The sequence below is a fragment of the Brienomyrus brachyistius genome, chromosome 16 (genome assembly GCF_023856365.1).
Source record: "Brienomyrus brachyistius isolate T26 chromosome 16, BBRACH_0.4, whole genome shotgun sequence".
NCBI lineage: Eukaryota > Metazoa > Chordata > Actinopteri > Osteoglossiformes > Mormyridae > Brienomyrus > Brienomyrus brachyistius.
The window spans coordinates 20,296,897-20,313,190 of NC_064548.1; the positions used below are offsets into that span (position 1 = coordinate 20,296,897).

Below are 16,294 nucleotides of genomic sequence, written 5' to 3' on the forward strand. Positions count from 1 at the left end.
TGAGCGCTGTGTGCCGTTAAGCGCGTTAATCACCCTGCCGCTGCCTCTCTGCCTTCCCTCACCCGGCATTACACCCTCGAGGGCTCCTCTGCAGCCTTTTAAACGGTGTTTTATGGAGAAGATTTAAATATCGAGTGGCATCTGGCCCAAAGCGTGGTTTTATGAGTAATAAAGCTGCACGCAGGTTATATTTAAACTGTTGCAGGGTCCCCTTGCTGGCAGTCATGTGACCGCTGTCTGGCTTCGATATACAGCTGGCTTCTATAGATCTGTAAGGAAAGGAGAGGCTTGGAGGAGACGTGGGCTTCACAGAGCATTCAGGAGCTATTTATCGCTTGAAGAACTTCATGTTTATGGCTTATGGGAAACTACGGTAAGCGAGACGGTCACTCCATCAGGCCCCGCGACGTCCTCTTGCTGCCGGGCCAATTCTCTGTCCGGGAAACCAAGTCGCTTTTCTTTTTCCTGCGTTTTTCCCTGGGAGCTCTGGGCCGCCGTCCGCCTCTGAGGCGCTCCTGCTGACCGTAATAGCAGCATTGAGACGGCAGGATTGTACGCTGCTGTTGTTTTTGGTGCATTTCGACGCTGTGCTTTTCCTACCAGTCCCGGACGAGACTGAGTTTTCTCCTCCCGATGAAAGAAGCCTGACTCCACGCTCATCGTCCAAGCAAAACTGCCCTTTTATTTACTTTATTGACCTGATATATATATATATATATTTGACTCAGTGGGTTACATGCCGCTCTGCACTCGACACACGCTAACAGTGTGGTTTTACACAGGCTCATCGTCACGTTTACATTCAGTCAGCAGGAATTCCACCTATGACAGCGAGGGACATAAAACATTCTAATGTTATGGTGCAGGGATCAGACACACTTGAGTTGATTCAAACCTGACACTATATAGGTTAAACCTTCATCTTTCGGGAATAAAACTGACCGTGATGCTTCTTACTCATTCCATAACCCTTGAAGCATGTGCTCACGAGGACGACAGAATCCATTTTAAGGTGGTTTTTTTTGTTAATTACATTCCTGCAGCCAGTGTGACTCCCGTTTCCCTGCCAGGGGCTGGCAGGGTATTTGCTAGGAGGACCTGCGACGGGTTTGGCTTTTCAAATGCAGCTCCTTAATTAAAACATCTCTAATTCTTGTTTGTTCACACCCGTCTTAACACTCTGTGTCAGGGTAATTTAACGTGCAACGTAAAGATAATTTACTTTGAATTAACTACATAGCACCTAAACTTTACATGGCACCTAAAGAGGATGTGGTACTGCACACCTTGGTGTCCTGCTCGTAGAAAGCGATCTGTCTCCATGTGTTTTGTGCAGTACTGTGTAACAGTCTTAAAAAGTTATAAAGCTATTTATCTGGATGGTAAGTATATGTGCTCAGGAAAAACAAAAACACAACGTTTGATCATATGAAAATTAACAGTAACAAAATAAAAACAAAGAAGGATATCTGCAAAATGTTACTGATATCTTGTTGGATGGCTAGATGAACACCACTTTGGTTCCCAAACCTCAGCCAGTACAAAAACATGGAATAACTTAAATTTCACCACCAGTTAAATTAATTAGTTTAAATAACTCAGTGAGGTATTGATTAGCCAAACAAGGAATGGTAGTGAATGAGTCATAAAATACACTGGAATATTGCACAACTGCTGCAAATATTGGGGTGACTTTAGGAGAAGTTTTGAAATGGCTGAGCTGGCACACAAAATATCATAGTTTGACACCAGCACGGAGATCATTTAAACATCATTTTCTTTGACTGTGCCAGACTTTTGCACTGCACTGTGTGTGGGTGCAGTGTGTGTCAGTGCATTGATGGACTGCGCTCAAGCACATAAGAAGCACATAAGTGACATAACACATGTCTAGGCTTGGCGCATTAGCCTGAACCCACGGTGACTGTTTGGACACAGAACGGAAGGTCGACGTCACCCTACGCTGCCGGCTGGTGCCTGTTGCTGTATTCTGGTCAAACTGGCATTGGGGGGGGGGGGGGGGGGCTGCAGTCTCCCGGCCAGATCTGAAATTAATTGCTCCCGTCTACGCCGCTCTCGTTTCCTTACGTCTCCCCGGGGGCGTGACCTTTGGCTCTGAGCGGTCAGCGCTCTGTTCTGGAAAAGGAGTCCTCTAGAATTCTGCCTCAGCTTGTGTATTAGATGGATTATTGCCTTGTCAGCTTTGGCTGTTGTTATGGGGGGGAAAAAACAGCGAACAAACAAACAAGCAGGCAGCCGAGGAATGCAGCGCGAGCCACGCCGTTCAGTCTCACACAAACACTCCCTTTATTTCATTCACTCGTTTATTTCACTCCCTTTGGCGTGACACTCACCCTTACTGCTCTAAGCGGTCATTCTCTAGTGTGCTGATATTTCATGACTAATACTTATGTTCGTTTTCTTATTGTTTTTTTATGATTATTTTGAAATGCAGAAACTGATCTGCCCAGCATTCTGCCGATTCAGTGTAATCATTGCTGGTGTGGGAGGAAACACACGTGGATGCTGGACGCAGACCTCCGATTATCTCGGAAGATTGCGTGCAGTGGTCCCTGTTATCTTTACGTGCCTGTTCTCCTACAGCGCCGTCCAGAAGCACACTCTTGCATAATCACTTTTTGATACGTTTCTTGCCATTTCTGTCATCACAAATGAGCGATTCTGCGAAGTTCTCCAACTCCTAACCTCACCTTATGCTTGAAAGTGTCTTTCCCCCGAGTTCTCAATTAATTATAGTAATTTATTAAATAAGCTGGTTCGACATGCGACTGATATTTGGCTTTAATTTCACAACATTTCTGGGAAACTGTGACTTCTTCAAGTTTGTCAACAAATTGGCAACGTCTGGGTATATTTCTAAGAAGGAAAGAGGAAAAATTACTTCGGGGCAAAACCAGTTTGAATCTAATTGTTGCTGTGACTGTGATAAATCCGAGTAACGCTGACAGGGTTTGGCTCTGGGAGCTTTGGGAAAAGGCTGCCTGATGGCATTCTGTCATCTCCAGAGGAAGCTGGCAGTCACCCGCCTCCTTTAAAAGCTGCTGGGTCGGGCTCCTCTCCGATATGCCGCTCCGCGCAGCTTCTGCCACGGCTGCAGGCGGACCCAGGAAAAGGGGCTGCGCCGCTTTCTAGCATTGAGGAGCCGCAGCGACAGAGAGGAGAGGTAATCCGCCATGTCGCTTCGGTGGCACTCCGGGAGATGTACGCGGTGTGTAGCGGGGCTCTGACAGCGGCGTGGGACTCTCCGTCCCGCAGTAAGCGGCTAGTCGCGCTGTCCGGACGCGGCCAGTGGAGCCGATCTCGCTTTTGCGGGCTTTTAAAGAGCCGCATTCCCGGGAAAGGGGCAGGGGCAGCTGCGCCGCCGGCCGCAGACCGAGCTGCAGTGTTGTAAAGTTAAACTCTCTTTGCGCGTTTTCTACGGCTTCAGCTCAAGTTTTCGTGCGATTTAAGCGAAGCCCTTGCTGTCGGTCACTTCGCAAAGAAAAGCCTCTGATTTCTGCACTTAGTTTCGATGGGCATCACATTGAGACTTTATAACACGCAGACAATCGGAGACGGACTTTCTCCTCTAAGCCGCCCGGTCTCCGGCTTTTTTCGCACGGGGCATTGTGTTGAGCAGGACCGGCTGGGCTCTGAGTCTCCCAGGGCAGGAAACCAACTGCGTGTGGGTCAGGATGCGGCGTGGTTTCTCAGGCTGCAGTGTTTGGGGTGGGATCGCTGCAGGAAACCAGCCTTTCCTATGGGACGGTATCGGGCTGCCTGGCTGTCTACAGGTCCGGTACCTGTCGCGGATACAGCGGGTCGGGAGAGTCTCTTCCCTCGGGCTTTTAGGCTGTATATCGGGATGAGTCGGCTGTATATCCGGGGTGCGGACTTCTGCATGACTTCAGGGTTAAACCGTGGGAGTTTCCAAGCGTCTCGGCTGCTGTTCATTTGTCTGCCTTTCTGTTTGTTTGTGTCACTTAATATTAAGTAAATAGTTTGGGGGGAGAAAGTGACGAGCGTAATTTAAGCATCCAGAAAACAAAGAAAAGTGCAACTTCTCTCTTGAAAAGTAATGAGTAAATGAAGAGGCGTTTTAAGGGGCTGACTCTGCAGTTGCATGTAAAGCTTTTGATTAGTCTGGTGCTGATTTGAAGCTTTGGTGACAGTGCGAACAATCGCGGCATTCAGATATAATGGAAACGTGCCTGTCACGGTACCGTGATCGGCGGGGGTCCGTCTGAAGGCGCCGCTTATTCCCGACGCTCCCTCTGTCCCCCGTGATCGGGCCTGCCAGCTCTCACGCATTCAGACTGTCACGCGAGAAATCTTACGGCAAATGTATATTATTCCATTATGAGCCTAAAATTAGCTGCATGAAAAGCATCGAGGTAGTTTGCGAACCCTACGGACTGTGATACAAGGTGATACAACTGCTGCCTACATGTAAATGCGCGCGCGTGTGTGTGCTTGTGTGCGTGCAAACTTTTCTCCAATTGAAAATCTCACGCTGGACAGCTGAACAAAGTTGGTGACACTCTGATGTCGTGGGAATAAAATATTATTAATTTCATCAACGGGGGATCTTTAACTGGACACTAATTTTGTTACTGCTCTCCTATCACGACTGTCTGGCGTGAGCGAGCGCCCCCCCCCCCCCCCCCCACCCCACAAAGAGGCCCTTGTTTGTTCCTCCACACCCGACCGGCCGTGCCTCCTGTTTGTACACAGCCAGCTTCAAAGGCCCGAAGGCCTTTTGCTCATTTCCTTGCCATTTTTTTGTTCCCCAGTTTGCCTTTAGAAGCTGACCTTTCCGAGGTGCTTCTCTTGGCTGCTTTGGGCTGATGCTTTCGGAGTTACGGGGAGGTGCCTGTCCGCGTTTCCAGGCTGTGAGATGAGGGCGTCCTTCTCCGTAATAAAAGCGATGGGTTATCGACTCCCTGCCGAGACATTGTGTTCTGGCGGAGGGCTACTCAAAAGTTATTGGTTGATATTTCATTAGGGGAGGGTGGGGTGAGTACGGAAACTGAGGCTTCTTGGTCTGCATGAGTGATACAAATGAGCAGATTTATGCCAGATTCACCCTGAAAGGAATGATAATGTGGAAACAAAGCATTTGCCAAAATAAGGACTTTCCTCTCTGGACCCAGATATAAAGGCAGGAATCTGAGTGTGACTTGGCATGGGTCTCTGTTTTCACATGGGTGTCTCCCCTCGTTGAGAGGCTTTAGGCTCATCAGGGAAGCCGTTTGTTATTACAAACCTCTCTCGGCAGAAACGCCGCCGTTTTCCTGCACCTGGTCTCCTGCTCGAGTGCCAGCAAGCCGCTGCAGGTCCCCCGGGGGTCCGGCGGCGGCCGGCTGGCCTCTGGGGGTCTGGCGGGGGCCTGTCCAGCTCTGTCCCCTCGTCTTGAGTTTTTGGGGACTTGTGTAGCTGACAGATGGGAGTCCAGCTTCAGCACTCAAGGTCACGTAAAGCTTTGAGAAAGTGGGCCTGCGTTTGCTGCTGCTGAATTTGGGCCTGGCATCGTGTTATAATACATGCCGTATGTGCAGCGCACCCCCCCACCCCCCCAGTGGGTTTCCAGGATCATCCTCCGCTTCTACACTGGTTCATACTTGCTGTGTAGCTCAGAATCCCCTCCTTCAATGGCGCCCTCTGTGGACTCCTCACCGTACTGTATGTTGAGGTGTTTCCCCCAATAGCAGCTTCACACTGCTACACCCGTTTCTGAATGGACCCCGAATAGCATTGGCCTGTATTCCCCCCCCCCCCCCCCCCCCCCGCTGATTCATTACGCGTGGGCCAAGAGTGGCCTCATTCATCTTCTCTCATGCAGACTGAAGCTGCATTAGACCAAAGTGCACAGTGGCTCTCATGATGCCGACGAGGTAGCGTGTCGATCAAAGACGGAATCGCGAGTGATGTCCTCTGTACCTCTGCGGGCTCCTTCCGCTTTTTGTTTGGCTAATCGACGTGCAGCCGGGTTTGTTAAGCTTCGCTGTGCACTGTCTGTGTCTCTCCTGGAGTGTGGATAGTACATAGACTGAGCCTCACAGTTCCCTCCAATCCTGGGGGCCCAGTTTGCATTATTGTTACGGACATTCCTCAGTGGCGATGGTCGAGGTCACGGCCTGTGTGATAATCTCACACACACGTGTTAGGATGCTGTGCTCTGGATCTGAAGGTCGCCGGTTCAAATCCCAATGTCGACAGAGTGATTTCACAGTTGGGCTTTTGTTCAAGGCCCTTAACCCCAATTGCCCCAGGGACCGACTGACCCTGCTGTCTCAATACTTCATCACTTTGGGTAAAAACATCTGCTAAATGAATAAATGTAAGTACATTAAGCAAATCTGAGATTAAGGTATAAAGGTTCCATGTTATTCCAGCATGCAGCAAAGTCTTCTGTTTTAGTTTTAAAATTCAGGTATAATCCGTAGTTTGGCCATGTGGTGCGATGGCGTGTTCATTAGGGGTCTGTACATGGGCAGGCATTATGTGTGGTGGAATGTTCCGGTGTATTTAGGGTACGCATGTCTATTGCGTAAAAGTCTGGCTTTTTTTAAGCATCAGTTTGCTGCTGTTTTAGTGGCTTTGGAGGAGATAAAAAAGAAAGTTAAACTGAGTCTAAACACCACCGAGGGAGGGTGTTATGAGGTGTTGAGTAAGCTTGGCTCTGAACTTTGGGTTAGAGTCCTGTGAACATTACTCCGTGGAGATGGTGATCTCTCACGCTCGGGGTGGGTGCGACTGATCGGGAAGACGTCTGCTGGGAAAGCAGCCGTGCCGGTTGTAACCGATCTACGGGAAGGAGCAGTTGCGGCGGTGTCCTGACCGCAGAGCTGGGCCGAGCCGCCCCTCCCGGACACGCGCTCACCGCCTTACGCAACGGGCCTTCTGCCTCTCGAAATTCCTTCGGGGGAAATGACATCATCGGCAAATGTCAAGCCTGTGATTAGCGCTGCTCGGACGCATGCAGACATGCAGTGTGTGTCTCGTGGTCGCATGCTAATTCTCTGCATGCGTGCTGAGACCTTGTCACACACGGTTATTATCCTGTAGCGGCAGGAGCCAGGGAGTGGCCATCTTCCTGCCCCCTGTCTCACATGACCCTGCCTGGTTCCCCTTTAGAGAGGTGGCCTTTGGGTGTGTATGATGGGGGCTCTGGCAGGTCAGAATGAAGGACAGGGTGATGTATAAGGCTAGCATGTCTTATTAAAATCCCGTTTCTGTTCTGGTGGGTGAATAGTGTACAGATCCTGAGCCTTGGCTGGGATTTGAACCCGTTCTGATCTGGTCGTGTGCTTCCTCGTACACATAGGGAGTCACGGGAAGGTCCGAAGATTCTCCTGCGACCACGCTGCAGTTGGACCGGCAGGCACCTAAGCGGGTTCCTTGAGACACGTGCACTGTTCCGCGTGATGATGCACGCCGTTGCACCGCGGCTCAGCATGAGGCCGGTCCAGATGGTGGTGCTGGGGGGGCCGCGTCAGAGTCAGCAGGCGTACAGGAGCCGCGTAATCTGCATAAACCTGTTATGACAGGGGGCGTTACGATCGGGGGGCCTCCCAAGAGCTCATAATAAAGGAGGGGCCACGCTTGGTGCCCCCACAGATGCTCAGCAGCGATGGGCACTTTGTTGGCATTGTGTTTCCAGGATGCGGGGCTCAACAGAGGGTTGAACTGGGCATTTTTCTAAAGCTTTTGGGTTTGGCTGGAGTGTGTGGATGTCGGGGGGGGGGGGGGGAGGGTTGTGTGGGGTTACCATGACATTTAGATGCCCGACTTCCTCTGTGAAGCAGGATGAATTCAAGAGGAAAGACTGTTACTGTGATTTGAAACAGAAGGTGTTCGTATGGCGATTGGTGAGAAGGCAAACAATGCGGGATTATCAGACATCAGGCGGGTGGCTTTGAAGCGGTGAGAAAGGCATGTGTCTCCTCGTTCATGCTTGAGCTCCTCGGGTCACGGCGGAGGAGAAACAGATGTAGGCTTTCTGGCCGCTTCTGATGACCCCACACACACGTCTGGCCCTCGTATACTGGAATACCCCAGGGCACGCCTAACTTTCGCCTGACCTCTGCCCTCTGACCTCTGCGCTCTTCCTTTCAGGGAGGCGAACGGGCAGGGCGGTAGCCGCGGCTCGTAAAGGAGGAGCACAGGAGACGAATAGTGTGTGTCTTCCTGCGGGATTCCCATTGGCTGGCTCTCTGTGGCTTCCTGACCACTTGGGCAGAGATCAGAAAAACACAGAGTGAGGTTACTGGGGTGAGAGGTTAGGGGGAGAGAGAGTGAAATGATTGAAAACATCGCTTCCCTTAAGATCCTCGAGTCCAGGATCTTAGCGGCCCTCAGGCAGGTGGAGGAGGCGGATCAGACTCCAGCTCCAAACTCAAAGGTCATCAGGAGTGAGTAGGAGGACAGGAGGGGTGTAGCTTGCGGCCTCTGGGAGGCTTTACCGCACGCTGACTCGCGGCACCCTCACGTGCGGGCAGAGCGTAAAGCCAGCAGGACTGACGCTGTGATCTCTCACCTCCCCTGTTTGGTTCAGTAGTGGCTGGAAGCACCGGAGGTCCGTGGAGAGGTCGGCCGCCGCCAGACATGACCCCGAGCCGGTACCTGGAGAAGCCGGAGCTACTGAAGAGGCTCTCCCTGGACAGCTGCCTGGCGGTAAGAGAGCGGATGTGTAACCCGCCGGGCTTATCGCTGCTGTTTGCTTACAAGGCTGGGTTTGCGTCCATAATTACCATTCAGTGTTGATTCAGGGGGCAGTTTCCATCCTGCAGGTCGCTCATCTGATCCCTGTATGTGCAACAGCGCCGTTCACTACAAGCCCTGTGGATGCTGGTCTTATTAGGATACGTGTGTAAGAGGTATAAAGGTATAAATATGCTGTTTCATCTTAGATTTTTTTCCCCACATTAGTGCTGATTATCGGTAAGGTGATGGTTGGGTGTTAGTCTATCAGGTCAGAGTATAACCCGTCCGTCGACCCATCTTCTGTAGACTATGGGTACAAGGCAGGGAACAACCCAGGATGCGGCACCAACCCATGGCAGGGCACACTCGCGCACCATTCACTCGCACACGCGCAACGACGGGCAATTTGGCAACTCCGATTAAGCGCCACATGTTTTAGCGCTGCGGGGGGGGACCCTGGACCTTACAGGGAAACTTGCAAACTCCATATATATGGAACACGGGAGGAGATGCAAACCAAGGTCCGAGAGGTGTGAGGCGACCGTACCAAGCACTGCACCACCCCAGGGTACAATCGTAAACCCTATATTAATGCCATCCTTGTATACTGAGTCATGTTTACCGGTAGTTATTGTGTGTGTGTATGTAGCGTGCGTTATACATGCATACGCATCTGACCCACAAGAAAGGCGTGAATCACGACTGCCCTGTCCGGCTTGTCTAGTTTTCAGAAGATTTTATTGACGTCTCATCCAGTTTACATATGTTTTTTAAACTTTGCCCTAACTAATCACTAATTAATAGGCCAGTACAACAACAAGTCTTCTGACCCTTGGTTAATCACTGGCACTCGTGCAGTGCTCTGAACTGGAAGGAACTAATGTCTGACTTGCAGCACGGGAGATGAGAAACGAACCTGTGGTTTTGACGCTTGTCCGCTCGGAATCGTGGTCGCCCACGGAGACGTAGCTGGGGCTGTTGGGAGCGCGCGGCACCCTGACGCGACATCGCCGTCCTGTGCGGTTTCCAGAGGCACGTGATGATTTCTAATATTATTTACGTTCTGGGCAAATATACAGCATTTCCCCCCAAAAAACATCAGCAGAAAGGAGGAATCTTCGTGCGTATCTTTAAACGCGGCTCCGATGTTTGTTTTCGGCCCGAGTTGCTCGCCTTTGGGGTGAAGTGATCCCCGCGTGGCATCACCCTGCTTATCCCATCCGTCTACAGCTACAGCTGCTCTAATGAAGTAATAAAGACACCATGACATCGCTGTGAGATTTTCACCTAGAGGGGGCAGCACCGCGAAGGACACAGGGAACAGAGGCCCCGCGGGATGGAATCCAATCCCCCCCGCTGTTCTTGCATCAGCCCCCTTCTGATACCCCCCCCCGGCATGAAACGCACTCAGCTCCTAGGACAGGCTGCTTCTCTCTCTTAGACTCTGATTAGTCATATGACCACGGGAAGCTTGACTGACAGTTATCCCATTGTATTCATGGGCTCTCTGCTAAACCTCTTTACAGTATGGGGCGGGGGGTGGGGGCTTACTTTGGATTCATAATGAGGAAATAAATCCGCAGGAGCCACCAGGACAGCAGAACAAGGCTCCGCAGAGAAAATGCCATCTTGCCGTCCAATGCATGGAGACACCTCCGTAAGATCCAGCGAGGATCCAACATGAACCGCCTGGTTCCGGTTCGATGTGGCGGTCCCTGTCTCCGGGACGCTCGGGCCCAGCAGCTGTAACCATGTCACACGGAGACTCCCGCTGCCAGCGGAGGGACAGAAACAGGCGGCATCCAGTCATTTCTACATCTCACTGGCTGCGTCTGCATCTCACATTATCCCGTATCGATCCGCTGCTTGAGGCTCCCCGTGCCTTTGATTTAGACGACAAATTAATCTTCATCTTTAACAGAGTGCTGTTTATCATTTTTTATAATAACACACACTGTGGCCCGACCAAAGCCCCTTATTATTCTGGCATGCATACTTTGCTTATTTGTTTTTTAATTTTACGGAGCGTTAAACTGTCACACTTTGGTTTGTTCATATCAGTACCAGAACCCACTAGGCATTTTTACGATTTTCATTTGGGTTAAAACACGCCCTGATCTCTCTCTCTCTCTCCCTCCTGAAGCTTAGATTAGATTTACGCTGGGACAACGTCTCACTGGCTTTGTTGGAATATACCTGCCTGCCTCTAGTGCTGGAAAATTAAACGAGTCAGATTGAAAACATCACATTTTGGTGGAGTCTGTTTTAAATACGATGATGGATATTTTTATGATTAGAGATGTGGATGTGACTGGGTTTAACTGTAACTTGAGTATCGGCGATGCTCCTTTATGCGACAGAGAATCGAATGCTAGGTCCATTGATGCAGCAAAGGGGGAGGGTCTTCGACGTGATGTTGCGAGCGGCCCGGCCAGCCATGTGACATCACAGCCCCCCCCCCTCCGCCGCATGAACTCACTTTGACCTCGCTCGCCATGTACCCAGCGGTTAATTTTAGGGGTGGCTCAGTGGGTAGTGCATGGCTGGGAGGTTTGTGTCCGTTTTGTGCGTTCTCCCCTTCACTGTACTGTGCTCCGATTTCTTTCCAGTTTGCTGAATTGGTGTTTCTGAAAAAGCTCGTGGTGTATGATTGCGTAGTGCAGTGCACTGACATCCCATCCAGGGTGAACTCTAACCTTGTGCCCTGTGCTTTCTGGGATAGATTCCAGGCTCCTGGCTCCACATTACCATGAAGTAATTAGAGGAGGAGTGGATGTTCGGCATTTTATGACAAGTTTAGAGTTGGTCAGGCACCTACAGGGTAATGTGCGTTACGGGCGTAAACACAGCTCCGCCCTGTGTCCGGCGCCCTGTGTCCGGCGCATTTGTGTTCACCTGTGTTCCAGCACACCTGTACCAGGAATACAATGTCCTTGATTGGCTGTCTGTGGGTCCCCCAGGACTGGATTGAGAAACACTCACAGTTCTCCATTGCTTACTGTGTTGCCTGAGGTTTCTCACCTGACTCGTGTTAGAGTTAATCCACGATGATGTTTTTATGGTACAGGTGCCGCCGGCAGGCCCCTCCCTGTGCCTCCTGCATCCGCAATCCGCTGGCCTGTATGTATCCTTGGGTGCGCTGTGGGACGTCGTGCCTGGCAGGCGCCCTGGGAGGTTTTTTAGGGCCAGCGCCCGTGCCCGGGGCCGGCCGTGGCGTGCAGGATGTGGTCCGCCCGGGGAAGGACGCTGTTTTTCTCGGCTTTGCTCACACAGGGCTGGGGAGGCCCAGGGCCACTGGCGTTTTCTGAAAAACATAAATCAGCATTTTTGGAATAGTTTGGCCTTGTTTTGGACTGGCTGGGTGTGCAGCGGCTGGGAATTTGTCAAAAGACGTTTAGATGTACACCGTCAGACAGGACACGGTTATAGGGGCACGGTCAAGGAGACGCTGTTACAAGGACTCGGTCACAGAAATGGGATTACAGGGACGTGGTTACAGGGAAGCGGTCACAGAAATGGGGTTCTGGGACGTAGTTACAGGGAAGTGGTCACAGAAATGGGGTTACAGGGACATAGTAACAGGGATGCTGTTACAGGGAAGTGGTCACAGAAATGGGGTTACAGGGACATGGTTACAGGGACACAGTCACAGAAATGCGGGTACAGGGACATAGTAACAGGGATGCTGTTACAGGGACACGGTCACAGAAATGGGGTTACAGGGATGTGGTTACAGGGACGCGGTCACAGAAATGGGGTTACAGGGACGCGGTCACAGAAATGCGGTCACAGAGGCACTGTTACAGGGACATGGTCATACAGAAGTTGTTACGAAGACAGTCACAGGGAAGCAGTTACAGGGATGTGGTCACAGGGATGTGGTCATAGGGACGTGGTCTCGGATGCTGTGACCGAGACGGTTCCCACGGAAAGTTCTGCTGTGGAAACCCCTGCCGTGTTGTGGCTGTTCCCTGTTCTGTGGTTCGGGTGACTCTCTCCCAGACAGGCAGATGCTTGTTCAGGGTGTGACGTCGGCGTGAGAATGAGAGCCGCTCTTCCCAGGCAGCCTCACTGGAAGCGTGGCGGAGAGCCCTGTCAAATCCATCATCTTCGAACGGCGCATAATCACACTTGTGATTCTTTATCTGCGGAATGAAGAGTCTCACACCCCCACTCTGACACCCCCCGGCGGCAATCCTGTTTGTTCAGACGCGCGCTCCCATGGGGGGTGTGAGCAATGAAAAGCGGAGTGTGGAAAACCTTCTACGGGGTGGTTCGGGTTCAAGTGCTCGAGAGCAGGAGTTCAGCGCCCCCATCCTGTTGTCGGCGGTGCTGAATAAACATGGTCTGGCACCGAGCTCCTGTCACAAGGGCATCTGTGCGCCGAGCTTAGGAAGCATTCAGCGCGTGTATTTTCTTTCCCCTCCCCTGTGCTGTTATTGGCCTCTGTGGCCCCCCGTGTTTTCATTGGCTTCACCGTGCAATCTGACTGTGCTGGAGGACCAATGAAACGTGGTGTGGTATGACTTGCACCCGAAAGCTCACCGCGCTGAGTTTGAGGGGTAATGAAGCGGAGATGTCTTGGCGTCGGGCGTGAGATGCCCCGTGCGACTGCATCTTAAACCCCCCCCCCCCCCCCCCCCCTGTTGCTGGGGAGTGGCCATACCTGAGTCTCCTAGTAAAAAAGCCAGATGTCCAGACGAATGGTAGCACCGGCGGGGGGGGGCGGAGCCATGGTCTCCTGGGTGCCATGTCACACCATCGTCACACCCCTTCTGTGACGGCTCAAGGTGTGTCAAAGTCCCAGTGCGGGGAGAGTCGCGGGCAGTGCATCATGGGATATGACGTCTTTTGCATGCTGGTGTTTTGAAAGTACAATAACTTGTGCAAACTTCTGTCGGTTCACTTCTTTGCCTTGAAATCATTCATAACAGCAGTTTCGCTTCAGGGATATAAACTTGAAAACGTCTGGCTCCGTTCCTTAATATCTAAAGTTACGTTTGCGTCAGCGTTGGAGGGGCTCATTAGAAGGAGCCTGAATGTGATACGACTGTAACTCTGCTGCTCATTGTCCCTCGGTCTCCCGCGTGTGAAATGTAGGTGTGTAAACAAGCATGCCACATTTTCCTCCTGTGTATACCAAGTACTCCTATTGCAGGGTAACAAAGGATTGGACTCCTTTCACAAATGTTTCTGGGTTTGGCGAAATATGGCTCCCTCATTTCTGGTCTTACTTGTTTGTGTGAATGCTGCGTTCCATTTGAAGTTGTAACTCGGAAATTCCGAGTTCCCCTCGTCGGAAATTTGTATTGGAACGGCCCTTGAAGTCGGAGTACTGACTCGGAAAATCGGAAGAATCTACACAAACCCCAGCCTCCGAATTCAAGATGCTCGCACCATTTATCAACAGAAGTGGAAGCTGTAGTTATGTTCGGTTTGTTAGCACTGTTAGTTGTAGCTCAGTAAAATGGTCGTACGCACAGTACTGTCCAGCCGCTGTCTGTGGACATGTTGCTATGGAGTTTTTGTGCACAAAAATACCGCATAATGTATTGTTATCCGCTGATATTGGCTAACAGTGAACCTGTCTAGAACTGGGGCCTGTTTCAAAAACCAAGATTTCTTGTTTAGCTGGATAACTCATCGGATTGAAGGTAGTCTAGCCTAAATACAAGTGAACGAAGATAAAGACCATTTCATCTGGAGTAAATTAAATCTGGCAAGTTATCCGGCTAAGCAAGAAATCTTGGTTTTTGAAATAGGACTTGCTGTACTGGAATGTCGATAATCGTCTGTGTGATGTCATTCCCAGTTCCGACCTCCGAGGTAAATGGAACGTAGCAGGAGCTGTGGCCTGAAATGTTTTTCACTAGCTTTCTTTACAGCACCATTTAATAATACTTTTATTATTCTTAAAATAATATAATACAAATAATTATTATTCTTATTTAATATTTTTTGTAATTGCTAATTCTGTAATACTGCTGTGGCACTCCATATTCTACCCGCCGTGCTACTTTGTTTTGCCGCATTTACCATCTCGTGTTGTATTATATGTTGCTTGTAGTTAGTGTTTTGTACTTATAATTCATTCTGCTGTGACAATGCACTGTCCTGTTAATTGTCCTATAAACTGTAGCAGTGAAGGCATTCAATTAAGAATTGTATTGTGCTTTGTAATATAACGAAACTTCGAATCTTAAAAACCATCCAGCAAGTTTGAAACGGATTCCAGATTATATCCATTATATACACATGCGTACCAAGGTACGGAAATGAGCCCCGTAACAGAGTTCCAGCTTCCTAGCAGCCAGAGAAACCACAAGTCAATGATTTGTGAAGAAAAATATTTCTTGTGATTGGTATTTAGTGTCAGGTAGGGACGGGCTGCCAGGGGGGGTCAGTGTGGGAGGTTTGTACTACAGATCGATGAAGATGAGTGGGCTGCCACAGAAATAAATAGTAGGGCGGAGACGGTTTGCCATTTTCCCTGCTAATCCACAGTTAACCTTGGAGTTCAGATGTTTAAATTTGACACGATTAAATTTGATTTACTACTGCTAACGAAATGAACCAGAATATTTGGCTTTGCTGGGGAAACTTACAGTCTAAACTGAAATGTAGTCAGTCATGCAGAATTCTGAGAGAAATGCAAAGGTTTGTCCTTTTTCTGAGGCTGAGCAGTTTATATGTTCCACCGCAGAGACTGTAAAATTGTCGCTCCATGTTTACGAGCCTCTGCTTTCTTAGCTCGGATTGAATTGGGAAGCGGAAGAAGCTTAAACTGCCGTTTAATTTTGATGGCCCTGTACACAGAGGAAACCAGCAGCATTCAGAATGCTTGTTTTTTTTTTTTTTTTTTTTTTTTTTTTTTTTTGCCTTTCATCTGAAAAAATTCCGGCCATTGATTTAAAAATAAAAATAAATAAATGATAAATATATACATGGTCTGGTATATAATATAATAAGACTTAGATTTAACTTGACTTTAATACCAGCTCAATTGTATATAAGCATGCCGCCTTGCTACTGGTCCATTTTAAATTTTTAAATCTTGTTACAGCATTTCATCCATAAGGCAGCCCTGAACGTCTTCTGATTCCTTCTGGGGGTAGATGTTTAACACGGCGGAAGGGGGGGGGCTGCTTTGGTGAGTCTACAGCTGGGGCGTCTGTAACGGTGCCCGTTGCACCCAGGCCCCCAAGACCACGTCCGTTTGACCTAACACAGGCTGCTCCAAGAAACTGAGGGGAGAAAAAATTGTGAGATTCCCAAATGCACTCAGGATGCACCCCCCCCCCCAGATAATAAACAAACCATTTGAGCCTTCCTGATTCTGGGGGAAATGGCTCTCCTCTCTTTGCCTTCTCGTCCCTCTCCCCTTGATCATATGTGTTTTGCAGCAGCGAAGGAAGGAGTTGTTCTGAGACATCCGCCATGCTGTTTGCTGTTGTTTGATCTGCTGTCAGACATGAGTCTGTGTGTCAGGTGCTTGCTTCAGCCTCAGGGAGGCTCAGAAACAGATGCGGACGACCGCAGTCCGGTCTGCTCAGAGTCACGAGCTTCTGGGTCACGGGCAGCGACGACG

At 50.0% G+C, this 16,294-nt stretch overlaps 1 protein-coding gene across 7 annotated transcripts in view; it reads left to right on the forward strand.

Annotated features, from left to right (window-relative positions):
• Positions 1 to 2,919: 2,919 nt before the first annotated feature.
• The window catches only part of LOC125709858 (nck-associated protein 5-like), a 121,047-nt gene continuing 107,672 nt past the window's right edge, over positions 2,920 to 16,294 (forward strand). The window contains exons 1-2 of one of the 7 annotated variants that reach the window (XM_048978818.1): positions 2,920 to 3,184; positions 8,561 to 8,676. In XM_048978818.1, the coding sequence (XP_048834775.1) occupies positions 8,608 to 8,676 (69 nt within the window). In that variant the 5' untranslated portion in view covers positions 2,920 to 3,184; positions 8,561 to 8,607. Of the gene's footprint in view, positions 3,185 to 7,764; positions 8,415 to 8,557; positions 8,677 to 16,294 lie in introns of those variants that run through there. The other 6 variants (XM_048978817.1, XM_048978824.1, XM_048978819.1 and 3 more) reach the window with 6 other exon arrangements.